A 27,792-nucleotide genomic window follows, 5' to 3' on the forward strand; every position below is an offset into this window, starting at 1 on the left:
TTTTTTATATATCCTGTAAAATCAGCCACCAGTTATGATTAAAAAGGGCTCCAAGTCCTGACTAAGGAATAAAAAAACTATATTTTGAACAATAATAAATGAACAACTTTTATTTCCACTGATCATACATTAAGCGTGCATATAAATCCAAATAAAAGCAGCAATGATCATGTAATTATAAATACATCTAGAAATAATAGGAATGGATCTGAGGATCCTACATTTCAAAAACAAAGTCTACACACTGTCCTTATGCAAATTATAGTAAGGTTTGGTAATCATTTGCTTTTGGTCTTTTTTTCATTACAGTACAGTATCGTCATAGTTTTGTTTATTTGTTGCCATTTCAAAAACTGTACACCGTACGTGCTATGTTTAGGAAATAAACTAACCATTAGGTTTTAAAACCTTTTTTCTCCTCTATGCAGTGCTTTGACATAGTCATCTAGGTGAAATATGTTAAAAGCCTGAATGTGACAGAGGATAATGCAAAAAGATTTGTGAGGACTCAGAAGTGTAGACATTTCATCATTAAAATCCATACCCCCATGTTGAGTAAACATTTAGGATGGAATAAAGCCATGCCTTTCATCAAACTCTGAGGACAAGGAGTACATATACAGTGAAGGAAAAAAGTATTTGATCCCCTGCTGATTTTGTACGTTTGCCCACTGACAAAGAAATGATCAGTCTATAATTTTAATGGTAGGTTTATTTGAACAGTGAGAGACAGAATAACAACCAAAAAATCCTGAAAAACGCATGTCAAAAATTTTATAAAATGATTTGCATTTTAATGAGGGAAATAAGTATTTGACCCCTCTGCAAAACATGACTTAGTACTTGGTGGCAAAACCCTTGTTGGCAATCACAGAGGTCAGACGTTTCTTGTAATTGGCCACCAGGTTTGCACACATCTCAGGAGGGATTTTGTCCCACTCCTCTTTGCAGATCTTCTCCAAGTCATTAAGGTTTCGAGGCAGACATTTGGCAACTCAAACCTTCAGCTCCCTCCACAGATTTTCTATGGGATTAAGGTCTGGAGACTGGCTAGGCCACTCCAGGACCGTAATGTGCTTCTTCTTGAGCCACTCCTTTGTTGCCTTGGCCGTGTGTTTTGGGTCATTGTCATGCTGGAATACCCATCCACGACCCATTTTCAATGCCCTGGCTGAGGGAAGGAGGTTCTCACCCAAGATTTGACGGTGCATGGCCCCATCCATTGTCCCTTTGATGCGGTGAAGTTGTCCTGTCCCCTTAGCAGAAAAACACCCCCAAAGCATAATGTTTCCACCTCCATGTTTGACGGTGGGGATGTTGTTCTTGGGGTCATAGGCAGCATTCCTCCTCCTCCAAACACGGCGAGTTGAGTTGATGCCAAAGAGCTCCATTTTGGTCTCATCTGACCCCAACACTTTCACCCAGTTGTCCTCTGAATCATTCAGATGTTCATTGGCAAACTTCAGACGGGCATGTATATGTGCTTTCTTGAGCAGGGGGACCTTGCGGGCGCTGCAGGATTTCAGTCCTTCACGGCGTAGTGTGTTTCCAATTGTTTTCTTGGTGACTATGGTCCCAGCTACCTTGAGATCATTGACAAGATCCTCCCGTGTAGTTCTGGGCTGATTCTTCACCGTTCTCATGATCATTGCAACTCCACAAGGTGAGATCTTGCATGGAGCCCCAGGCCAAGGGAGATTGACAGTTCTTTTGTGTTTCTTCCATTTGCGAATAATCGCACCAACTGTTGTCACCTTCTCACCAAGCTGCTTGGCGATGGTCTTGTAGCCCATTCCAGCCTTGTGTAGGTCTACAATCTTGTCCCTGACATCCTTGAAGAGCTCTTTGGTCTTGGCCATGGTGGAGAGTTTGGAATCTGATTGATTGATTGCTTCTGTGGACAGGTGTCTTTTATACAGGTAACAAGCTGAGATTAGGAGCACTCCCTTTAAGAGTGTGGTCCTAATCTCAGCTCGTTACCTGTATAAAAGACACATGGGAGCCAGAAATCTTTCTGATTGAGAGGGGGTCAAATACTTTTTTCCCTCATTAAAATGCAAATTAATTTATAACATTTTTGACATGCATTTTTTTGTTGTTATTCTGTCTCTCACTGTTCAAATAAACCTACCATTAAAATTATAGACTGATCATTTCTTTGTCAGTGGGCAAACGTACAAAATCAGCAGGGGATCAAATACTTTTTTCCCTCACTGTACCTTGAATTATGATTCACATCCACACACTCACACACTCATACGAAACCCTTGGAAAAAATGTGTTTCTACAGTACATCATCTCAAATTAAAATTGTAAAGCTGGAATTCTCTGGCAGAGATTGTCTCACATAGATTAGTGTCCTGTATAAAAAGTATCTTGGAAGAAGTCCTTATGAGTCTGAGGTTGTCCTCAGACAGAGTGTGGATCAGGGAACCAGGCAGTGATATATTCACATGTTACTGTGTTCAGCTTGGATTCACATCTAGACTTTCACTCATGAGGATAGCCGTATTAAAATGTTACATACAATACTTCAAAATGTTTCTATCATACAATTCTTCACTCAATACAACAAAACACACTCACGCTCCCACATGTACACACCTAGTAGTAATATTATTCTTTGACATGATATACAACAAATTGTTTGAGATAAATATTAATATTAATCTTATTAACAAACACCAACAGCTTTTTCAACTGATCACCATTTCCTGAATAACATGTGACATTATGTTTTGGCCTCAGTGGCTACTAATTCTAATGCAGTACCATGCCAACTCTAGTTATCCCATTAACTCCTATCACAAGTTCTTTTTAGACCCTGTTCAAAGAGAATATGGCACTGTTTTATCTACAAACACTTACATTGTTCAAACATCTTGACTATCTTGACTTTTCAAAAACGAAAATCCTTTTCTAAAATGTCCACAACACAAGCGCACAACGTTGTTGAAAAAGAAGAGGGTTAGGATGGGCTGAGGGTAGTAGTCAATGTTCAGGGCAGAGGCTGAGAACCTTCATGGGAATGACTGTGCTTGGTGGGCATCAGGGGTTACATAGTTGGTCAACCAGGAACCATGTTCAGACATGGGGAGAAGGAGGATCTGAGTCAGCTCTTCTGAGTCAATGTGCATCATCTCCAAGAAATTGACTGATTGATTAGGGTCATCCTCTATCTGAACAGAGAGATGCAGGAGACGATCAGTGGGGCTAAAAGAGCTAAGTGTTCAGGATAGACTATAAACAAAATAGGAGCATTCTCAGAGTCAAAGGTTATTTAATTTCCCTCGTTTTGTGCAGACAGCCTATTTAGATAAAGCTATGCCTCAAGGCATAAGTCCTCTGAAAACATACACCAAGTCATTAGCTGGTACCAGTACGCTTCCAACAGAATGGCTAAGGCTGCCATCCATGTCATTGTAAATGGGGTAAAATTCTTCAGAGTCAAGCATCCACGGTAGCAATAATAATAAACAATATAAATACTTTAAAAGACTCAGAAAAGTACACAAAAAGGAGAGGGATAGACATGTAAACAATAGGAGACAAGCTTTCTCCTCTCTCTCTCTTGCTCTCTCGCTTTCTCTCGCTCTCTCGCTCTCAGAAGCCTGGCACGTGGCAGTAGGCCTCTAGGGAGGCCAGCATGATGTAGAGGAACCAGAGGGAGAAAAAGAAGAGAGAGGTGAGGAGTTTCGTGTTCCGCGGGCCCCCCAGTTCTCCCCCTGCCACGCCGGCCCGGCGGCGGTACATCAGCACCAGGACACACACAAACGCCATGATGGTGAAGAGGGTGACGGAGAATGCCAGCGAACCAGGCTCTACAAGAAACTTCTTGCCCTTGGTTTTCCAGTAGACGGCCGCAATGGTCCATGCCACGCCGATGCCCAGGAACACGTTCACTGCATTACTGCCCGTCACGTTGCCGATGGAGGCGTCAGCGTACTGGTCCTGGATGGCCGCCACTTTACTGGCAAAGGTGTCTTTGTGAACATAAAGTAAGCAGAAATAGATGGTTAGAAATAGGTAACTGATTCTGACACAGACAAGAGACGGATACAGCCCAGAGAAAGAGTGACAGACAGAGAGAGTAGGCTACATACAGACAGGCACCCACCTGGAACGGAAGTCCCCAGGGCCACAAATACTACAGCAGTGACAGAGTCCTTAAGCCCCACTGTGCAGCCGAAATGAGAGGCCAGGTCCCCGGTCACAGCCGTCAGAACACCAATCAGGGAGATGGACACAAAGAAGCAGGCCCAGCCATTCCAGTACTCTGTGGGCGGGACAAAGGCGAACAGAACCTTCCAGAACACTGTGAGGAAGTGCATGATGTAGTCAAAACAGGATGGGAGGCGCTCCTCCCCACTCTCCTCCTCATCATCATCCCCTGGGGGAGAGAACGAGAGGTGTTTACACATATAGTACAAATCATTCTGATGAGATGCAGCGTTTTATTCAACTTTTACGTGGTACAAAATTACAGTTACATTTTACATTTGAGTAATTTAGCAAGCAGACGCTCTTATCCAGAGCGACTTACAGTTAGTGCATTTATCTTAAGATAGCTAGGTGAGACAACCACAAATCACATATTGAGGACATTTTTCCTCAATAAGGTACAGCAGTTGTCAACAAAGTCAGCGCAAGTAGGGAAATAAAAGTGTGACTGTTAATTGTGAATGTTGGTGCAATGATATAGTTTCAAAATTCATTACACCTTTATTGCTTTGCTTGGGATAAAGTTGAACTTGACACTGCTTCTTGCATCTATACATTTTCAAACAGCAACTTTGCGTGTCTGTGATTTCATTACTGCTACCTCCCAAAGTAGAGAGTGTGATTTCTCTGCCCTGAACACCACTCCTCTGACTCTCCGTTAATGCAAGAGCATGCAGTGTTAGTGAGTCTGTCCCAGAGATTTAGGAGTGAAGGAGAAAGAGGCACTCACCTGCACTGACAGTGACAGCATTGACAAACTGCTCTCTCCAGCTACTGCTGCCCACCACCAGAGCAAGGTTCGTCTTCTTAATCAGCTTATCTACTGTGTTCTGAACAAACAAACAAAAATAACACAATCAGATTTCAGCCTAGACTAGAGTTATCAATACATAGAATGGATAGAAGTGTCATATTTTGAGTGGAAGGGGTAAGGGTTGGTCTGATGTTTCCAATTTGTGTGGTAAACAATGTAATCTCGCCCAGTTTGTTCTTCATTTGTTAGAGGGTAATGACCCATCCATCTTTTTCAGTTGCTCCACTGAGCGGGTGACCTGGCTGGCCTCTCTGTCCAGACAGTCTCCTCACAGGAAGAGGGAGGGCAGATATCGACAGGAGTAACAAGACAGTGACCTCTATCACTGGCGAAAGACATGCTTTTAATAAATGTGACCCATTTCAGGAACTAGGCATATGTTAAGATGGCGCCGACAGATATGGAAGCTCTGCTTCTAGCTCCTAAGCAACTTTGCAGTATTTAATTTTTTGGTGTCTTATATTATTAGCCCAGAAAGTTTTTTGCGTTATTACATACAGCCGGAAATAACTTTTGGATATCAGAGCGGCGGTAACTCACCAGCATTACGACCAGGAATATGACTTTCCCAAATTGGATCCTTTGTTCTTACCCAAAGGGCAATTGAACTTATCCCAGAGGCTGCTCCAAGATACCGCCGGCGGAGAAAAGGTTTACGGAGTGGACTTCTAGTCCGACTCAGGAGGCATGCACACCATTCACCGCTTCCGAGTATATTACTTGCTAATGTTCAGTCTCTGGACAATAAAGTAGATGAGCTCAGGGCGAGGATCTCCTTCCAGAGAGACATCAGGGACTGTAACATATTGTTTCATGGAAACATGGCTCTCTCCAGATATACTGTCCCTGTTCATACAGCCAGCTGGGTTCTCAGTACATCACACAGACAGGAATAAAGAACTCTCTGGGAAGAAGAAAGGCGGTGGAGTATGTTTCATGATTAACTACTCATGGTGTGACTGTGATAATGTACAGAAACGAATTGGTTTAGCTACGGAAACGACAGGAACCTTCCCGCTAGCCATTGACTGAGATAATGGATGGACTGGACATGCCAAGAGATACGTTTGGATTGATCTGCCATGTAGCATGTGAATAATCCTTGATACTCAGCTTTTTCGAAAGATATAATGTGAGCCATGGAGAACTGCAAAAGTGTTGCTACTGCTCTCAACAACATTGCTGCCCTGAATTTAGCAGACACTATCGACAAAGATCAGAGGGAAAAAGTTGTTTTCTGAACACGGTCAATACAAACCGGAGTGACTTGACACAATGTGGGGCAAACAAGCTTTACAAACAAAACAGAGTTAAAGGGGTTCCAGTCTGCTGTGAAGCGTTCGTCCATGTATATGGGTAAGAGTCTAGCTACATTTTCAGATATTATATGTTTATAATTTAGTCAGAAAGTCATTTTCATTCAAAATTAAATTACCTTCTGTATCCTGTGCATGTGACAAATACATTATTTAATTTGATATATTGTTTGTTCACAGTAATGTGAAGAACAACAGGACCTGCACCAAAGTCAGATTAGGATATAAACCAAGGACTATATAACGTGTATTTATATCTGGAGATTTTCCTTATTATAGGCTACTACTTTCACCACTTTTGTCTTATTCTTTGGTTGTTTACAACACTACCTTACTCACTCTGTTTACCACATGGCCTCACATGTGAATCCTTAAAGAGATGGGTGAGGTTAAGGCTAAAGAGGGTGTGGAGAAAAAAAAAACTATTTCAAATTTTGCAACATAAGACCAAATCTAGGTGGTCGGTCACAAATATGATGCTGCAGGGACAGAGGGAGACAGAGGAGACAGTGGGGGACAGAGAAGAGAGGGGCACATATGAGAGAGGGGTGTGTCTGTGGGGGTGTGTCTGTGTGTTTGTTTGTTTTTGTGGGTTACCTTAAACTCGTAGGATTCCTCTATCACCACCTCTAGCTTGGTGTGTTCTCCCAGGCTGGGACAGCCCATCTTGGACACCTCCTCCTCATCGTTGGCTGGCTTGTTCTCATTGGAGTCTCCTGTGAAGCAGAGAACATTTCAATGTCAAATATCATACCCCCCCAAAAAATGCTAATCTCCCCTGTTATTGTAATCTTGAGAGGTTAGCATGTCTTGGGGGTATGATATTTGTGCATCTGTATTTACGATTCATTCAGGATTATCCGTAATCATGGTAGCATCCACATTAATGTAGAAGTGTTTCTTATTTACAATAAAAGTGACTCCAAAATTACACAATACATTATCTACCACTCATTTCTATTGGGCACAAAATAATCTGAAACACAACCAAAGCAAACAGCAAATGCATCCAACGAATTTGTAGAGTCACAAGCTTGATGTAGTCTTTGCTTGCTATAAATATGAGACCAAATACTAAACTTTCTACTACTTTAATAGACATATAAGTGAATTTGTCCCAATACTTTTGGTCCCCTAAAATGGAGGGACTATGTACAAAAAGTGCTGTAATTTCTAAACAGTTAACCCGATATAGATGAAAATACCCTCAAATTAAAGCTGACAGTCTGCACTTGAACCTCATAGTTATTGTGTCATTTTAAATCCAACATGCTGGATTACAGAGCCAAAACAACCAAAAATGTATCACTGTCCCAATACTTTTGGAGCTCACTGTATACAAAAACGCAATGTCATTTATTTATCAAATTAATTATCTGTGAATAAACTGTATACCAATGTATCAATATACAGAGTTTTGTGAGGAGGTAAATTCAAATATTTTTCTCATGCGTATCAGCAATGCAGGAAAAATGTAAATGCACCAAAAACATTACATTAGTGTAAAATACCATAATGAATGTGCAGTGAGAAGAATAGCCTGGAGAAACAGCTCTAACATGGACCAACTACTCTCAGTCTTGATGAAATCCCCCGCAAGTCACTAATGCCGATTAATGTGCAACTACAGTATAACCATTGGTACACTCAGGGACATATCCTGGCCATAAAATACATTTTGGTGATGTGTTTGTTTTTCAATATATATTTCTTATTGTTACCAATCCCCACTAATGGGTTTATGAAAGCAACATAACACCTATATTTGGAATAAAATAAATTACAGGTTAAGGATATAATGTGTTGTAATTCTATGTGCCGCAACCTCATCACTTACAACATGGATCTGCCAGGGGCAACAACAAAAAAACTACAGCACTTCCAGAATTACCATTCCATCCTTCATATACAGCTGTTGTGTTTTTCCGATAACTGATCGTGTGAAATACAACATTTAAGACTGTTAAATATGACAGCGATAACATGAGGCTGCTACAGTAAATGGCAGCTTTGCACCCGCAGGGCTCTGCACTGACCATGTTTCCGTCCAATCTCCAGCAGCACAGGCTCCCCCAGCTGGATGATGAAGGTCTTGTTCTTCTCATACTCCTCATCATCAATGACCTTCACCTCCAACAGCTTCCTGCAGATGGGGAAAAACATACATGTTGGGTCAGAGACAGAACCAGATAGCTCTTTAGAAGGATACAGAGATGGAGACAAAGAGAGAAGCTCTTCAAAAGGAGAGCGAGATGGGGACAGAGAAGAGAGAAGCTCTTCAGAAGAAGAGAGATGGGACAGAGAAGAGAGAAGGTCTTCAGAAGAAGAGCGAGATGGGGACAGAGAAGAGAGAAGCTCTTCAGAAGGAGAGAGCGATGGAGACAGAGAAGAGAGAAGCTCTTCAGAAGGATAGAGCGATGGGGACAGAGAAGAGAGAAGCTCTTCAGAGGAAGAGAGATGGGACAGAGAAGAGAGAAGCTCTTCAGAAGAAGAGAGAGATGGAGACAGAGAAGAGAGAAGCTCTTCAGAAGGAGAGAGAGATGGAGACAGAGAAGAGAGAAGCTCTTTAGAAGGAGAGAGCGATGGAGACAGAGAAGAGAGAAGCTCTTCAGAAGGAGAGAGCGATGGAGACAGAGAAGAGAGAAGCTCTTCAGAAGAAGAGAGAGATTGGGATAGAGAAGAGAGAAGCTCTTCAGAAGAAGAGAGAGATGGAGACAGAGAAGAGAGAAGCTCTTCAGAAGGAGAGAGCGATGGAGACAGAGAAGAGAGAAGCTCTTCAGAAGAAGAGAGAGATTGGGATAGAGAAGAGAGAAGCTCTTCAGAAGAAGAGAGAGATGGAGACAGAGAAGAGAGAAGCTCTTCAGAAGGAGAGAGCGATGAGGACAGAGAAGGGTGAAGAGACAGAGGTGAGGATAAGGGGTGATGAATATCAGCATGGAAAGATGGAGAGAAAACAGCTTGCTATCTCTTTTTACTTTCTTCCATTGGCTGGATGAGACAGTGAGAGTGATAGAAAGAGGAAGGCAGGGTGGGAGGCACAGATCGCAGGTAATTAGGGTTCATGAATAATGAAGAAAGGCACTAAGGCAGGCAGGGACAGAGACGCTTCTGGGAACAAACAATTAAGCGGTTAAGCCATACACATTACGGCCACGATACACAAACACACGCACACGCACACACACGCACACACACACACAGCTCCTCATTTTCCTCCAACCTCATCTCTAGATTCCTTTTTAATTCATGTGTCGTGTCTATGAGTTATAACTTAAATGTAATTCACTATCTTATGGTCCTTTCCATCTTGCCCTGCAACCCAAATGTGCTGCTTAAGCCCTCACAGAGTTAGGAAATCTTCTGTATTGGATGGCACAGTGTTAATCACATGATTTCTCCCTATGCCACACCACATCTCTCTGTCCTCTTGACTAGATTCCAGTGACCCAGAAAGCCTGTCCAAGTGGTGCCGCATATCAGTGTAAATGTGACTAAAGCAGCGTTGTCGTTCGATGGACTATTCCCATGGGTGGCTGAACTCTAAGCTCCACAGCAGCCAAACACTTCCGAGCCAAACAGGCCTATCTGATAGCTGTCCACAGCTGTCTATCAGCATATGTTAAGGCTGCAGGGCTGGCTCCAGCAGATGGGCCAAGCCAGACAGTGTACAGATAAGAATAGTCCCGGATCCATCGTGCTCCTATGCCCAGCAAACCTCTGCCTCACAAAAACAGACACCCTCTGGCAGACAGGCTTTGGTACACACAGATGAGTGGAGAGGTCCCAGGTGTCAACTCCCTGTCTACACATTCCCCACGCAGACTGACAGGCCATCCCGGAAGACAGGAAGAGGTGCACACGGCCTGATGGAGACGGATGATGACAACAGGAGGAAGGAGGAGGAAAACCGAGCAAGCAGGAAAACTGCATTTGTGCACTTATCTCTTTAAGCACGAGGCCTTAATTCCACACTGTGGCCTTCAGGTATTGAATGGCACTTTTACTCACTGGAGCAAAACCTCAAAACAAACACACATCACACACACATCACACACACATCACACACACACACACACACACACACACACACACACACACACACACACACACACACACACACACACACACACACACACACACACACACACACACACACACACACAGTAAGTAGGTCTAAAATAACCACTCCACACAGATAAAAATTGACTTACTCCCCTGGGTACACCCCAACAGCACGCTTGCGTCGAGCAGTGCAGTGAATGAATGAGACTTTGCATAGTGTTTAACGAACCTACTCACATCTGGCATGTTTTGAATGTTGACAGCTACATAATATTATTCCATTAACTGGGAGTGTGAAATATATGTTGATTTGAATTTTCATGTGCATGCAGATAATATCCCAGGTTAGACTGTGTGAAAAAGTGCAGCTACAGATTGAATTATGTTCTATTTCTTCAGCAGAGACGCTATTTGTTTTTATAAAACTAAAAGTACATTTATGTTGATTTAGAGTCTGGCCTCTTCCCGGATCTGTATGCCTGCGATAAATCAACCAATTAGAGAACAAACTCTCCCACTGCATTTGATTGCAGCAGTCATGATTAAGGTACAGTACCAGTCAAAGGTTTGGACACACCTACTCATTCAAGGATTTGTCTTTATTTTTTACTATTTTCTACATTGTAGAATAACAGTGAAGATATCAAAATTATGAAATAACACATATTGTATGGAATCATGTAGTAACCAAAAAAGTGTTAAACAAATATATATTTTATATTTGAGATTCTTTAAAGTAGCCACCCTTTGCCTTGAGGACAATTTTGCACACTCTTAGCATTTTCTCAACCAGATTCATGAGGTAGTCACTTGGAATACTTTTCCAACAGTCTTGAAGGAGTTCCCACATATGCTGAGCACTTGTTGGCTGCTTTTCCTTCACTCTGCGGTCCAACTCATCCCAAACCATCTCAATTGGGTTGAGGTCGGGTGATTGTGGAGGCCAGGTCATCTAATGCAGCACTCCATCACTCTCCTTCTTGGTCAAATAGCCCTTACACAGCCTGGAGGTGTGTTTTGGGTCATTGTCCTGTTGAAAAACAAATCATAGTCCCACTAAGCCCAAACCAGATCGGATGGCGTATCGCTGCAGAAATCTGTGGTAGCCATGCTGGTTAAGTGTGCCTTGAATTGTAAATAAATTACTGACAGTGTCACCAGCAAAGCACCCCCACACCATCACACCTCCTCCTCCATGTTTCACGGTGGGAACCACACATGTGGAGATCATCCATTCACCTACTCTGCGTCTCACAAAGAAATGTCGGATGGAATCAAAAATCTCAAATTTGGACTCACCAGACTAAAGGACAGATTTCCACCAGTCTAATGTCCATTGGTCATGTTTCTTGGCCCAAGCAAGTCTCTTCTTCTTATTGGCGTCGTTTAGTAGTGGTTTCTTTGCATCAATTCGACCATGAAGGCCTGATTCACACAGTCTCCTCTGAACAGTTGATGTTGAGATGTGTCTGTTCCTTTAACTCTGTGAAGCATTTATTTGGGCTGCAATCTGAGGTGCAATTAAATGCTGATTTCTGAGGCTGGTAACTCTAATGAACTTATCCTGGGAAACTCTGGGTCTTCCAATCCTGTGGCGGTCCTCATGACAGTCAGTTTCATCATAGCGCTTGATAGTTTTTGTGACTGCTCTTGAAGAAACTTTAAATGTTCTTGAAATTTTCCGGATTGACTGACCTTCATGCCTTAAAGTACTGATGGACTGTTGTTTCTCTATGCTTATTTGAGCTGTTCTTGCCATAATATGGACTTGTTCTTTTACCAAATAGGGCTATCTTCTGTATACCACCCCTACCTTTTCACAACATAAGTGATTGGTTCAAGAAGGAAAGAAATTCCAGAAATGTAGTTTTAACAAGGCACACCTGTTCATTGAAATGCATTCCAGGTGACTACCTCATGAAGCTGGTTGAGAGAATGCCAAGAGTGTGTCATCAAGGCAAAGGGTGGCTACTTTGAAGAATCTCAAATATGAAATATATTTTGATTTGTTTAACACTTGTTTGGTTACTACATGATTTCATGTGTTATTTCACAGTTTCAATGTCTTCACTATTTTTCTACAATGTAGAAAGTAAAAATAAAGAAAAACCCTTGAATGAGTAGGTGTGTCCAAACTTTTGACTGGTACTGTAGTTACAAGATAATGTGACGAATAAACAGAAATGCACTACTCAGAATATTAAAACACCAGAGCAATAAGGCAGGCATTTTCCAAATGTCCAATGCATTACAGATGAGCGTGTGGGTCGGGGCCCTGAATTTCCTGGAGCCCTCCAGCTTTGCGTGGGTTGCAGTGTGCCTCTGGTACACCAGTATATGGAAGGGGAACACTGAAAATGAATTACAGACTGACCAGGATGCCTTTCTCTCTGGTGAGAGAACATGGACAGATAAAACATAAGGCAAAACATAAATGAGTTAAGTTATATTGGCTACGGTCCCACAGGTGAGTGTGTAGAATATTAACGTCAACACTAACACAATAGCACTGTCAAATGATGGTTTTGCACATGCAGCTGTGGGTGAGGTGTATGAAACACAAATTCATGTGGTTGGCATGGCAACAGGTAGCAATAGTGTATGTTCTGTTAAAAAGTCATGGCCTTCGGCAAGATATCTGTAGTCAGAGCGTGGAAGAGGAAGCAGGAGAGACTAGTAAAAGAAAAAAAGGCCTCTTGTATTTCACTCTTTATGTTTCTGTTGTAATCCATCTCATATCTTTTAATTGGTATATGAGACAAGTGCTTCAATTTCAATTTCACTGCACAAGTACAGTGAAATGCCTTTTTTGCAAGCTCTAAACCCAACAATGCAGTAATCAGTGTCAATATAGTTAAACACAACATAAGGTAGTACAAAAATTAGAAATAACAATAACACAAGAAGTAAGTAAGCTACAGTACATACAGGGTCAGTTCCAAAACCATATTATGGCTATTAATACCAGTCTATGGCTTGGGTAGCTGGAGTCTTTAACGATTTTCCAGGCCTTCCTTTCACACCACCTGATATAGAGGTCCTGGATGGCAGGGAGCTTGGCCCCAGTGATGTACTGGGCTGTTGCCATACCAAGCAGTGATGCAGCCAGTCAAAAGCTCTCAATGTTCAAGTTGTATAACTTTTTGAGGATTTGAGTACGCATGCTAAACCTTTTCAACCTCCTTAGTGATTTGGACACTGAGGAACTTGAAGCTCTTGACCTGCTCCACTGCAGCCTTGCCTATGTGGATGGGGACGTGCTCGTCCCCCTGTTTTCTGTAGCCCAGTGGTCACCAACAAGTCAATCGTGATCCTAGTCAATCACCAAACATTTCTGGAGAAAAGCCAACAAAGTTTTGCGCTCCTTTTTTTATTGGTGTTTCGCTGTTGGTGTTGCGCACCATGAGCACCGTGTAGGCAGAGTGTTACCATTTTTAACCATTTGATTTGTCTGAAAAGACTCTGCCTACCTGGTAGACCCTGTGGCTAAATCGTGTGCGCCTACTGCTCTGTCCAATCGGATAGCTCAAATCACGGTGCCTACAGCTTCCACGATGAGTAACTTTTAAAACCATGACCAGAGAGAGACTGTCAAAGAATACAGCAAAGAGCTGCTGTTTTTATGAAGCACTGTCAACACTGTTTTTATTCAACACTATTACAAAACATAAAACGTGCTTCTCCCTACTTCCACTCGCGCTACAGCTGCAATGAATGAGTAGCCTAGTGTATCGATAGCCCTGCATTTTTATTATTATTAGCAGCTCGTCGTTTCTATTTTAATATCAAGGAATATTTCACTTTCTCTGGTAATAGGAACAACATGAATTTGTGCATGAGGCAGATGCGGTGCGACTCGAGTTTCGCCATCAGGTGGAAGACAGTGTTCCCTCTCTCTGGTCAGTCTCACCGGATGAAAGGAAGGAGAGAGCAGGGACTGTGAGAGGCGGACCCACTGCTGCTCTCTCCCTCCCTCCCTTCGCTGAGACTAATGCCTTGTTCAAAACAACTGGGAACTCTGAAATCTGACTTCCGACTTCAGTGCATTCAAGACAACTGGGAATTCGGAAAAAAACGAGATCCGACTGTGAAAAATTGTTTTAAACTGTCATCCAACTCGGAATTCCAAGTCGGAAACTTGGGCATCTTTCTAGAGCTCCGACCTGAAGATCACTGACGTCATGACTTGACCATGTCTTGAAAGCACCATGACCATCAAATGCAGGTACCATCAGTCCAGTAAAATAAAAAAGCAAATTATTTCAATTTATGCTCAGCTGTGCCTTGCAAGTGCTACATAAACTGATCTACTTTGTAATCAAAGCTCGAGTTTTGAAATATAATATGGTCTGATAAGAACAATATTGCTAGGCCAAGGATATAGCCAATCTGCTGTGATAATGTATTAAGCCTACTGCACAAACCTCATTCCTGCAGAACTGTTTTTATTAGGTTAATGTAAAAAAAATGTAAGTCATGTTGCTTTTTGTCTGCCAAAGTGATCTTGACTCAGAAAAGGTTATTGACCACTGCTGTTGTCCATGATCAGCTCCTTGGTCTTACTGATGTTGACGGAGAGGTTGTTGTCCTGGGCACCACACTGCCAGTTCACTAGTCTCATTGTCGCCGGTGATCAGGCCTACCACCGTCGCATCATCAGCAAACTTGATGATGGTGTTGGAGTAGTGCGTGGCCATGCAGTCGTGGGTGCCTGGGACTGAACACCTCCCTCTGCAACTGGATCCTGGACTTCCTGACGAGCCACCTCCAGGTGGGGACACATCTGCCATGCTGACCTTCAACACGGGTGTCCCTCAGTATTGCGTGCTCAGTCCCCTCCTGTACACCCTGTTCACCCACCACTGCGTGGCCGCACATGACTTCAACACCATCATTAAGTTTTCCCAACAACACGACGGTGGTAGGCCTGATCATCAGTGCTTAATTTGTAAATCTGGAGGTGCCAGAACAAAAAGTGAGCCGAGAGGGGGGTGACCTCGGGAGTTATGAGGTACCAAAACGCATGAAAAAAAAAAAACGTTTGAAATAAAGCATTGCATGTATATCCTCGCATTTGCGTAGTGGCATAGAGCAGTAGAGTAGAGGTGCTTACAGAAGTTGCAGACATGGGTCATTTTTTTGTAGCCTAGGGTCTGGGAAAAATGTGACCTTTTATTAATGCATTTCATGCAATTCTACGTCACTTTGCATGACTGGAGACTTTGGCAGAATGTTTTTTAATACCGCATTAATGATCGAAATGGCAGGCTACTTTGACACTGACAAACTGATAAAAACAACCTTGTCTTGAATCCATCAATAGCCTAGGCCTATGTGTGTGGAGACATATTGTAGGCTACAATATCAGGAGGAAATTATAGTCCGAAAAATATTTTCCAGTTTCACTAACTCACCCAATGATGCACAACTCACTCGCTAGTGATGGCCGCTGTGCTTGGGCCAAAAGCATATCTCTCTCTCTCTCTCTTGTAAAACAATATTTGGAAGTTGATCAAATATTTTGGTAGCCTACAGCATAGACTTTTCAGCAGGAGACATTTGCGTTCCAACCTGTGTTTTCCCTTGATTTTATTTTAAATATTGTGAAGGCCTGTTTTGCCTGCGTGCTGTTTTTTCATCGACAGATTTGCGGCACGTTCCCGACTGTAGGCTATTCCTTGTTATTGGGCTACAATCCACAGCTAGGCTTTTTTTAAAGAAGCTATTGATCCTCTGTGGATAAATTATAGGCCTTCTCATGGTGTAGTAGGCTATTCTGAATTATTTCATTTATTTCTGAACATACAGCAATAATTCTATAAATGTGGCAAATGTATTTCAATTCATCAGGGGTGCTGCAGTTCCTTCAGAACCCTTCGCGAGGCTATTGATTCTATAAGGAAATAAATGATGAAGTGCAACGCTGGAGAGATGAGAGTTGCAGGCTCATGTCTATCAGAGCAGAGAGATGGAGAGAGGTCATAGAAAGTGTATCTCATTCTAATTATGTGAGAGATACTGGCGCGTTCTCACACAGCCACGGCCATGCGTTGGTCTCAAACATAGGTTACAATGTTGGCAAACGATAAACCCGGGCCGGCCCAACCCAAATCAATGTTAGGCCCGGGCTGAAAATCAAGTTTTTCACATACATTTGTTTTGTAGGGGCAGGAGAATTAACGAAGATGCAAGTTGAATGAACTTTGATCGCTTTTATAATAATTTTCCATGCCACGAGAGGTACCTGATCTGGCCAAATAGGTTCCGGAACAAAACATTCCAAAACGGAGAGGTGCCAGATAGTGTTCCGGCAGGATCCGGCTCAAATGAAGCACCGATGATAATGAGACAGCCTATAGGGAGGAGGTCAGAGATCTGGCAGTGTTGTGCCAAGACAACAACCTCAACAAGAGAAAGGAGCTTATCGCGGATTACAGGAAAGAAAGAGCCGATCACGCCCCCATTCACATCGACAGGGCTGCAGTGGAGCGGGTCGAGAGCTTCAAGTTTCTCGGTGTCCACATCACTAAGGACCTATCATGGTCCAAACACACCAACACAGTTGTGAAGTGGGCAAGATAACGCCTCTTCCCCCTCAGGCAACTGCTCGGCATTCGACCGCAAGGCGCTATAGAGGGTAGTCAGTATGGTCCAGTACATCACTGGGGCCGAACTCCCTGCCATGCAGGACCGCTATACCAGGCGGTGTCAGGGGAGGCCCTAAAAATGGTCAAATACTCCAGCCACTCAAGTCATAGATTGTTCTCTCTGCTACCGCACGGCAAGCCGTACTGGAGCACCAAAGTCTGGGACCAAAAGGCTCCTTCCTGAACAGTTATTAACATTGACCCCTTTTGTTATTTATTTTTATCTTTATTGTATCTCTTGCACCGGCTCGATGCACACTCACTAGACTCTACCCACACACTGACAGTCCATCACACACACACACACACACACACACACACACACACACACACACACACACACACACACACACACACACACACACACACACACACACACACACACACACACACTCTCTTCACCATCTTCACACTCTTCACATTCGCTGCTGCTACTCTGTTAATTATACAGTGCATTCGGAAAGTATTCAGACCCCTTGACTTTTTCCACATTTTGTTACGTTACAGCCTTATTCTAAAATGTATTATATTGTTTTTTCCCTCATCAATTTACACACAATAGCCCATAATCACAAAGCAAAAACAGGTTTTTAGACGTTTTTGCAAATGTATTAAAAACAGATCACTGCTGGGTCTTCCTTTGTAATCTGTAATGGACTGTAGCCCCTGACACATGTGGCACCATGTTAAAGACTGATGACAAACAGCAACCATTTTGGTGTGAGACAGATCAAAAAGGACCTTATTTTTATTTTTTTACAGTTAACTGAAGTTGGCTTGCTAAGAACGTTATCCAGCCTGCATACCAAACCATTTTGTTTATAACGGACGAGTCCGTTTGCATAGCAACTATGCAAAAATAATTAGCGTCTTGGTCACATCTGTAGCAACATGGCCAAAAGAACTAACAACAAGATTTTTGTCCGGACTATATCTTCTGGTGGAAGAATGAAATTGTATGAATTTACTTATCCAAGTAAGGTTAATGAAAATATGTAATTCATTGTTATTTTAATATGTTGGTAACAGTTTGTTTGATGAATTATTGTCTCATCAAACCAGAGCCATTGTGTCTGTGGATTTGTGTCCCTGAGGAATGGTTGTGAGTGACGAGCTGCAGTATGGCATCTGAATCCCTTTCTCAAAGTGCTTCTGGATGGCTGATGAAAAGGAGCTCCAGAATCCCAGAGGAGTGATGATTAGAGAACACAAAAGGAAAGCTGGCCCCCTTTTCCTGTACATAGGTACAAGTACTCTGGTGAGTCTGACTGGGAACCCTTTAAGTCCCATTACCCAAACGCCTTTTTATGTGAGCTTGCTGTGGGGAGACCAGTCTAAGTCTCTCCGGGTGCTTACTGACTCTGGGGCAGATGAGAGTTTCATGGACGCTACCCTGGTATCAGAACTCAGTATCCCTACTCAACTACTCTCTGTTCCCATGGATGCCAGGGCACTAGACGGCCGCTCCATTGGTAGAGTCACACACAGCACAGTTCTCATTAATATGCGGGTATCTGGAAATCACAGTGAGTCAATTCAGCTCCTCATTGAGTCCCCTCACATACCTGTTGTTCTGGGTTTTTCTTGGCTCCAGAAGCACAACCCAGATATTGACTGGACTATGGGTTCCATCCTGGGTTGGAGCTCGTTCTGCCATTCACACTGCCTAAAGGCGGCACAGCCTTCTCCCAAACGTCTGCTTCCAGGGTTAAGTACGGTCTCGGATCTCTCTGCCGTGCCCGCAGAGTATCATGACCTCCTGGAGGTTTTTCAGCAAGGCTCGTGCTACCTTCCTTCCTCCACATCATCCTTACGATTGTGCTATTGACCTCCTTCCAGGCACCACACCGCCTCGAGACCCCTATATTCTCTGTCTGGTCCGGAGACCAAGGCCATGGAGGAGTACATCGAGGACTCACTGGCTGTTGGGAGCATTCGCCCTTCGGCCTCTCCTGCCGGCACAGGATTCTTCTTTGTGGGGACGAAGGACAAGACCCTGCGTCCATGTATTGATTAACCTGTCTGGGCTAGGGGGCAGTATTTTCACGGCCGGATTAAAAACGTACCCGATTTAAACTGGTTACTACTCTTTCCCAGAAATGAGAATATGCATATTATTAGTAGATTTGGATAGAAAACACTCTGAAGTTTCTAAAACTGTTTGAATGGTGTCTGTGAGTATAACAGAAATCATATGGCAGGCAAAAACCTGAGAAAATTCCAAGCAGGAAGTGGCCTGTCTTAGATATTGTAGTTCTTCTTTCTAGTCCCTTTCGAAACTACAGTATCTCTGGGGTTACGTTGCACTTTCTAAGGCTTCCATTGGCTCTCTAAAGCCTTCAGAAAGCGGATTGAGGCGTCTCCTGTCTCTGGGCAGAGTATACTAGCACAGTTTGTCAGTGGTCTGCCTAGTGACAAAGAGATTGGAGATGCGCGGTCCCACGACCATGCTGTTTTTTATTTTTCTCTTTGAATGAATACACTATTGTCCGGTTGGAATATTATCGCTATTTTACGAGATAAATACCATAAAAATTGATTTTAAACAGCGTTTGACATGCTTCTAAGTACGGTAAAGGAACATTTCGAATTTTTTTGTCTCGAAATGCACTCGCGCGTTACCCTTTGGATAGTGACCTGAACGCACGAACAAAACAGAGGTATTTGGACATAACTATGGATTATTTGGAACAAAAACAACATTTCTTGTGGAAGTAGCAGTCCTGGGAGTGCATTCTGACGAAGATCAGCAAAGGTAATACCATTTTTCTAATAGTAATTCTCAGTTTAGTGAGCCCCGAAGTTGGCGGGTGTCAAAATAGCTAGCCGTGATGGCTGAGCTATGTACTCAGAATATTGCAAAATGTGCTTTCGCCGAAAAGCTATTTTAAAATCTGACATAGCGATTGCATAAAGGAGTTCTGTATCTATAATTCTTAAAATAATTGTTATGTATATTGTCAACGTTTATGGTGAGTAATTTAGTAAATTCACTGGAAGTTTTGGGTGGGAATTCATGTTCTGAACATCACATGCCAATGTAAAAAGCTGTTTTTGGATATAAATATGAACTTGATTGAACAAAACATGCATGTATTGTATATCATAATGTCCTAGGAGTGTCATCTGATGAAAATAATCAAAGGTTAGTGCTTCATTTAGCTGTGTTTTGGGTTTATGTGACATATATACTTGCTTGGAAAATGGCTGTGTGATTATTTGTGGCTATGTACTCTCCTAACATAATCTAATGTTTTGCTTTCGCTGTAAAGCCTTTTTGAAATCGGACAATGTGGTTAGATTAACGAGAGTCTTGTCTTTAAAATGGTGTAAAATAGTCGTATGTTTGAAAAATTGTAATTATTGCATTTTTGAGGTTTTTTATTTCGTGCCACGCTCTTCCACTGGCTGTTGAATAGAGTGGGACGGTGACGTGCCACCTAGCCCATAGAGGTTAACCGGGCCTCAATGACATTACGATTAAAAATCGGTACCCTCTACCACTCCTCTCTTCAGCTTTCAAACCTCTCCAGGGTGCTACTATCTTTTCCAAACTGGACCTTCAAAATACTTACCACCTTGTGCGGATAAGCGAAGGAGACGAGTGTAAGACAGCTTTCAACAATGCCAGTGGACACTATGAGTACCTGGTTATGCCGTTTGGACTCAACAATGCGCCTGCTGTCTTCCAGGCCCTGGTCAACGATGTGCTCCAGGACATCTTCAATATTTTTGTTTTTGTCTACCTCGATGACATCCTGGTTTTCTCTCGTTCTGCCCAGGAACACATTCTCCATGTTCGAGAGGGCATTCAGCGCCTCCTGGAGAATCAGTTGTTTGTAAAGGCTGAGAAGTGTGAGTTCCACTGCTCCACTATCTCCTTTCTGGGATACATTATTGCTGAGGGGAATGTTCAGATGGATCCGGAGAAGGTGTGAGCGGTGGTGGATTGGCCCCAGCCCATGTCCAGGGTGCAGCTACAATGGTTTCTGGGATTTGCACATTTCTACCGCCGTTTCATTCGGGGCTACAGCAACCTGGTGGCCCCCCTCTCTGCACTCACCTCTCCCAAGGTACCATTCACATGGTCTCCAGCAGCGGACAAGGCTTTTGGGGATCTAAAGCAGCGATTTACGACTGCTCCCATCCTCATCTATCCGGACCCGACTCGTCAGTTTGTGGTTGAGGTTAATGCTTCCGACGTGGAAGTAGGGACCGTTCTTTCCCAGCGATCTGTCCAGGACCAAAACTTTAATCCCTGTGCCTTCATGTCCCATTGTCTTAAGTCTGCGGAGATAAACTATGATGCCAAGCACCTCAACCCAAGGCAAGCTCGTTGGGCTCTGTTATTTACCTGGTCCAATTTCACTATCTCCTACCGCCCAGGGTCAAAAAACAAGAAGTCGGCCACTCTATCCCATCTGTACACTTCCACTGCCACTCCCTCTGAATCTGAGACCATCCTCTCTGCCTCTTGTTTGGCAGCTTCTGTTGTTTGGGGAATTGCGGCTCTGGTCCGTAAGGCACAGCGTTCCCAGTCGAACCCTGGGGGGCCCGGCTAACCGGCTGTTTGTTCCTGATTCCTGACTCATCGAACCCTGGCTTTCCTCCGTCAACGCTTCTGGTGGCCCACCATGGTTCCTGATGTCTCGGACTTTGTCGCCTCATGCATGGTGTGCTCGCAAATCAAGACTCCACGGTAAGCTCTGTCTGGCCTCCTACAGCCACTCCCTGTCCCTCATCCTGATGGTGGTTGACAGATTCTCCAGATTCTCCAAGGCCACCCATTTCATTCCTCTTTCAAACTTACCTTCAGCCAAGGAGACGGCCCAGCTTATGGTGCAGCACGTCTTCCGAATCCATGGACTCCCGGTTGACATTGTCTCGGACCGGGGTCCTCAGTTCCAATCCCATTTCTGGAAGGCATTCTGTGCTCTTATCGGGTGATCAGCCAGCCTGTCCTCTGGGTTTCATCCCCAATCTAATGGCCAGTCAGAGTGAGCCAATCAATATATGGGGATGGCACTCCAGTGTCTTGTTGCCAGTAACCCCACCACCTGGAGTCAGCAACTGGTCTGGTTGGAATATGCCAGGAACACTCTCCCCTGCTCGGCTACTGAACTTTCCCCCTTCGAATGCTCCATGGGGTATCAGCCCCCGCTCTCCCCAGAGCAAGAAGTGGAGGTCAACATACCTTCAGCCCAGTTCGTCCTCCGTTGTCGGCATACCTGGAAAAGAGCTCGGGTGGCTTTTCTCAAGACCACCTCCAGGTATCGTCGACAGGCGGACCGCCACTGGACTCTGGCTCCTCGCTATCGGGTCAGGCAGAGGGTATGATTGTGCAATCGGGACCTACCCCTCCGGGTACAATCCCGTAAACTTTCCCCCCGTTTCCCCCCATTTCTAGAGTCATTAGTCCCACTGCTGTCCATCTGCTGTTGCCCCGTACCTTCCATGTTCACCCTGCTTTTCATGTGTCCAGGATTAAGCCCTTGTCTCACAGTCCTCTGTTTTCTGTTTCTAGGCCCATCCCTTCCCCCCGTGTCATCGATGGCCAGCCAGCATATACGGTGAGACGCCTCCTGAGGGTTTGACCACGGAGCAGGGGTTTACAGTACCTGGTTGACTGGGAGGGTTATGGCCTGGAGGAGAGGTGCTGGGTTCCTGCTAAAGACATCCTGGACCCGCCCTTCATCGCCGATTTTCACCACTGACACCCGGTCAGCCAGGTATGTGCCAGGTGGCGTCCCTAGAGGGGGGGATACTGTCACGCTTGATCTGTTTCACCTGTCCTTGTGATTGTCTCCACCCCCTCCAGGTATCGCTTATTTTCCACGGTGTATTTATTCCTGTGTTTCCTGTCTCTCTGTGCCAGTTCGTCTTGTATGTTTCAAGTCAACCAGCGTGTTTTTCCCGTGCTCCTGTTTTTTCTATTCTCTTTTGCTAGTCCTCCTGGTTTTGACCCTTGCCCGTTTCTGGACTCTGTACCCGCCTGCCTAAACATTCTGCCTGCCTGCCACTCTGTACCTCCTGGACTCTGAACTGGTTTTGACATTTTGTCTGTCCATGACCATTCTCTTGCCTACCTTTTTGGATTATAATAAATATCAAAGACTAAAACCATCTGCCTCCAGTGTCTGCATCTGGGTCTCGCCTTGTGCCCTTATACTTCTCATGAACCATGAAGTCCAAATACTGTAACACCAGATTCGGTATGTAGGCCCATGATACATCTCTTAACTTAGTTTGAGAAAAGATGGTTAAGAGATGGCTGAGTTATTGATAAATCCGAAAAACTGATTTTAGTTAACAAATGTAATTAAATCCTTTGTAAATCCGCTCCACAAGGGTCTATCAACTTGGAACTTCTGCAATCTTCTTCTCCTCTGTCACGTTGGTAACAATGATTTGGGAGACAGGCGCAGGAATGCGAATAGGGTTTTTTATTACGCCCCAAATTACGGCGTGCCGTGTAAGGGCACGGGGATGAAGACCAAACAAACATGTACACAAAACACAGGGTTGAAACCCAAACAAAAGAGCGAGGAGTACCTCAAATAAATACACACGCGCACAATGATTAACACACGGGACGAGACCCGTAATCATCTGTACAATCCACAATGGCACGAAAGCCCAAAACACACAGCACAGGTACTCACACGCACCAACGGACATTGTAACAATAAGGGCACATATATACAAATACAATCAGTGGGAATAGGGGCCAGGTGTGCGTAATGAAAGTTCCAGAGGGATCCATGACATCCTCATGAATCTTATGTCAGATTCCCTTCATATTTTGTATTTAGACTCATTTAATGGCTTTGAGAGATATATTTTTTTACTTAATTCAAATAAGTCTACACTGTACCCATAGACGCATGTTAGCACATATGCTAATGCTAAAAATACTTTACAAATATTCTTCACATGAACCATAAGTCAAATTGACTACAGATTTGGTATATAGACTCAATGAATAAGCCTCTAATGAATTTGAGAATGATTAGTTGCTGCATTCAAAGTAATGCTGAAAATATTTCACAAACCATTTGTAAAATGTGTCCCATAATCGGTATACACTGAATGTACAAAGCATTAAGCATTAAGGACACCTGCTCTTTCCATGACATAGACTGACCAGGTGAATCCAGGTGAACGCTATGATCCCTTATTGATGTCACTTGTTAAATCCACTTCAATCAGTGTAGATGAAGGGGAGGAGACAGATTAAAGGAGGATTAAGAACTGCAACACTGTTTTTCACGCTCAACAGTTTCCTGTGTGTATTAAGAATGGTCCACCACCCAAAAGACATCCAGCCAACTTCATCCAGTCAAAATGGGCCAGCATCTCTGTGGAACGCTTTCGACATAAACTCAATACATTAAATAATGACTTTAGGAATGATTACCTGCTGCATTCAGAGGTAACCAACCTACAGCACTAGACTAAACTTCATTTGCGTCATTCTTGTGGTATTGAAAGATAATCACGGTATACTGTAACTGACTGCACATAAAGATAGATCCTACATGATAGAGTGCTTACTTTGTTATCTAACAGATCTTGTGTCCTTTCTGTCATCCTGTGAACACCTGTTCATTGCTGCTCGCAGCAATATTTATTACTGTTATTATTATTTATTTATTTTATTATTGCTATTATTATTAATGTAAAGGAGCACAACTGATGCTTATCTTGGTCCTCTGTGAAATGTTCCACCTAACTGGGCTCTTTTCAAATCAAAGCTTATATTTATATCTATTTCATTAATGCAGAGTTAGTGAAGCATCACATCTGGGTTTATAGTATTAATGTGGCTTTAGCATTGAAAGGTTGAGATAGTGCTGAGGCCATTCTACTGTTCTGTGGGCATGAGGCTAGGGCATTGTAGTGGCAGGGCTGGAAAACATTATACCTTTCCAAGGAGGAGGCTGCTCTGGCACTGGGAGCAAGGAGAAAGTGTATATTAGGAGAAAGTGTATATTAGGCAATAAATTCTACTTTTTATCTCTGTACTTCTCCATTTAAAAATGAATGTAAATCTCTTGCGTAGTCCTATGAGCGCTGCTTGTTCCCAATAGGCTGTCTGTGTCAGCCATACTCAATGGCCAAGATCGATGATAAATCTCCCACTAGCTCCTCATTTCTCTGTCCCTGTTCTCTTCCCACACTTTCTTTAGAAAGCGCTCTCCTTTTCTTTAGCGTTTATATTCTCTCCCACATTGTCTGCCCTGTTTGCCTGATGCTAACAGTGTAAAAGCCATACCTTTATTAAGGGTAGATGAAACTGCTTTTCTTTCAACAATTAACTGTTTCTATACACCAAAAACCACATTAAAATGTCAAAAGCCCTGTTTTATGAATACTTCTTTATTTTTCATAGATGAAGACAGAATGATAGAGCAAGTGAGGAGCTGCTGAGGCAAAGAGGAAGACCCTCATGGAAGAGATGAGAGGAGGGATTTAGGGAACAACTCTGAAACAGAGCCACCTCATAATTACTGTGAGAGAGAGCGAAAGACCGAGAGAGAAAGCGATCTGAGGTATGATATAAGATGAAGAATGTAATTAATCTTCATCCAGTTCTCTTCCCTGGCGTAGGAATTATAACCCTCTGTAGTCCCTAATTGTTTAACGTATACTGTGGGGGCGAGTGGCTGGGGGAGACTGAGAGATGAGGAGAGAGAGAGAGGACGGCTAGGGAAAAGGTGATCATGTTAAGGGAGCTATCTCTCCATCTATCAGCAGCCTGTCTTCTCTCTTTCTGCAGTGAAATAGAAAATACACCTCTCATCACATACATCTGATGCTGAGATATAAACTATAAATTCTCAACTCAGTGAATCTGAGGGGGTGGTAAAGACAAAAGTATAGAGAGATAGAGACAGATGTAATCTGTCTAAACATTTTTGATGTTGAGTTTTGATGTTGGGGTGGCAGGTACTGTAGCCTAGTGGTTAAGAGTGTTGGGACAGTAACCAAAAGGTCGCTGGTTTGAATCCACGAGCTGACTAGGTGACAAATCTGTCAATGTGCCCATGAGAAAGGCAATTAATGCTAATTTCTCCTGTAAGTTCCTCTGGATAAGAGTGTCTGCTAAGAGACAAAGAAAAGTTGAAGTAAGCTCAGTGAAATTGATATGTGACATTTCCCTTCTAACATTGCCGCTCACTGCAAACTGACTTCAAAGCAACAACACACAGAACTCTCTTTTACCACCATTAAAATATATATACAATTATGTAAATGCTGTTGTGTTTATGAGTCCTAACAGCAGACAGCAGATACTGCTGATAGTATTGTGGTAGCAGTATTAACATGGTACAGTAGCTGCAGTGGTAGCAACAATCTCCATGGTAAAGTAGCATAGTAACGGTAGCTTTGGCAGCACAATCCTGTGACGGAGATGAAGTCCCTAGTACCTAATTACAAGCTCTCGTGAACTGCGACAGAGCGTCCAACGTTGTGTTTGAGTTCCATGCCACATGTTTGTGTACGCAGTGTTAATGGCCAAGGGGGAAACCTAAATAAACCAGAAAAAAATAACTGCATTAGGGTGTGAAATGGACTGTACTCGAGGGCTGTTCAGTTTCATGCAGAAAAACAGTTGTGGTGTAGAACTGTAGAACCAATACACTGCTGCATTGGCAATATTCCCATTAGTGTGTGGTAAGAGTTTTGTGGGTACATGTGTGTTGTTAAAGTGACACTACGTATGTGTGTTTTGTGTAGCATATTACACTCACTGACGTACAAAAGGCATGGAAGCACCCAGTCAGTCAGACACACACAGTAAATGTAGTCTGGCAGTGAAAATGTTCGGCTGCTGTGGTGCTCTCTTTAGTAGGTCTCAGTGGGAGCCCATGTGTTTGCATCAGCCTTCCACACTCAAATGAAGTCTGTTTCTATCGCTCTCCCTCCATCTCCCTAACGATATGTGGGCGGCTGTCTATTTTTGTCCACATACACACAAACACAAGCTGGGACACGCACAGGCTGTGGTTTGGCTTGAAAAAAAGAGAAGCTTTTACAGAAGAGTCTGTGAGACGTCACACACACCCTGTGTGTAATGACTGAATAGAGCATGCCAATAAGAGAACACTAAACTGCTGCACTAAGGAGGGGTAATGAGAGATAAGCTACAGACTGTGACGTTACTCCACACAGATATTATTTGGATCCTCTCCTAAAATACACGGGCGAGAAAAACAGCAGGACAGAGACAGGAAAGATACAGAGACACAGTCAACAGATCCACATCAGATCTCTGTGCACGGTCCTGAAGGCTGGAGTGAGTGAGTGAGTGAGTGAGTGAGTGAGTGAGTGAGTGAGTGAGTGAGTGAGTGAGTGAGTGAGTGAGTGAGTGAGTGAGTGAGTGAGTGAGTGAGTGAGTGAGTGATGGAGGGAGGCAAGGAGCAGCTGCTATGGTGTGTCAGAGGACCCTGGTGGGTAGCGGGTGAGGAGCTGGGGGTGCAGGTCACCCAACACTGCCTGCTGAGCATGGCCAGGTCCTCAATAACCACAGAGACACAGGGCAGGGGTGCAGGGGAGACTTGAGAACATGACCCAGTTTTCGATAAACAGTGATTGACTACATGGTAACTCAGAATACTGTATTTTTATTTTTATTTATTTGTTTAATTGTATTTGTTTCCTGCTCTACTTATGCAGGAGTCGTGTGATATAGGATACACCCTTTAAAATCTCGCCATGGCCCAAAACA

At 43.4% G+C, this 27,792-nt stretch overlaps 1 protein-coding gene across 1 annotated transcript in view; it reads right to left on the reverse strand.

Moving 5' to 3' along the window:
- Positions 1–2,147: 2,147 nt before the first annotated feature.
- Positions 2,148–27,792, reverse strand: part of LOC106563494 (sodium/calcium exchanger 1) — a 60,069-nt gene continuing 34,424 nt past the window's right edge. The window contains exons 5-9 of the mRNA XM_014129143.2: positions 8,388–8,494; positions 6,949–7,067; positions 4,952–5,051; positions 4,118–4,390; positions 2,148–3,983 (exon numbers count right to left, since the gene is read on the reverse strand). Of these exons, the coding sequence (XP_013984618.2) occupies positions 3,604–3,983; positions 4,118–4,390; positions 4,952–5,051; positions 6,949–7,067; positions 8,388–8,494 (979 nt within the window). The 3' untranslated portion in view covers positions 2,148–3,603. The remainder of the gene's footprint in view (positions 3,984–4,117; positions 4,391–4,951; positions 5,052–6,948; positions 7,068–8,387; positions 8,495–27,792) is intronic.

The sequence above is a fragment of the Salmo salar genome, chromosome ssa11, assembly GCF_905237065.1.
Source record: "Salmo salar chromosome ssa11, Ssal_v3.1, whole genome shotgun sequence".
Taxonomy (NCBI): domain Eukaryota; kingdom Metazoa; phylum Chordata; class Actinopteri; order Salmoniformes; family Salmonidae; genus Salmo; species Salmo salar.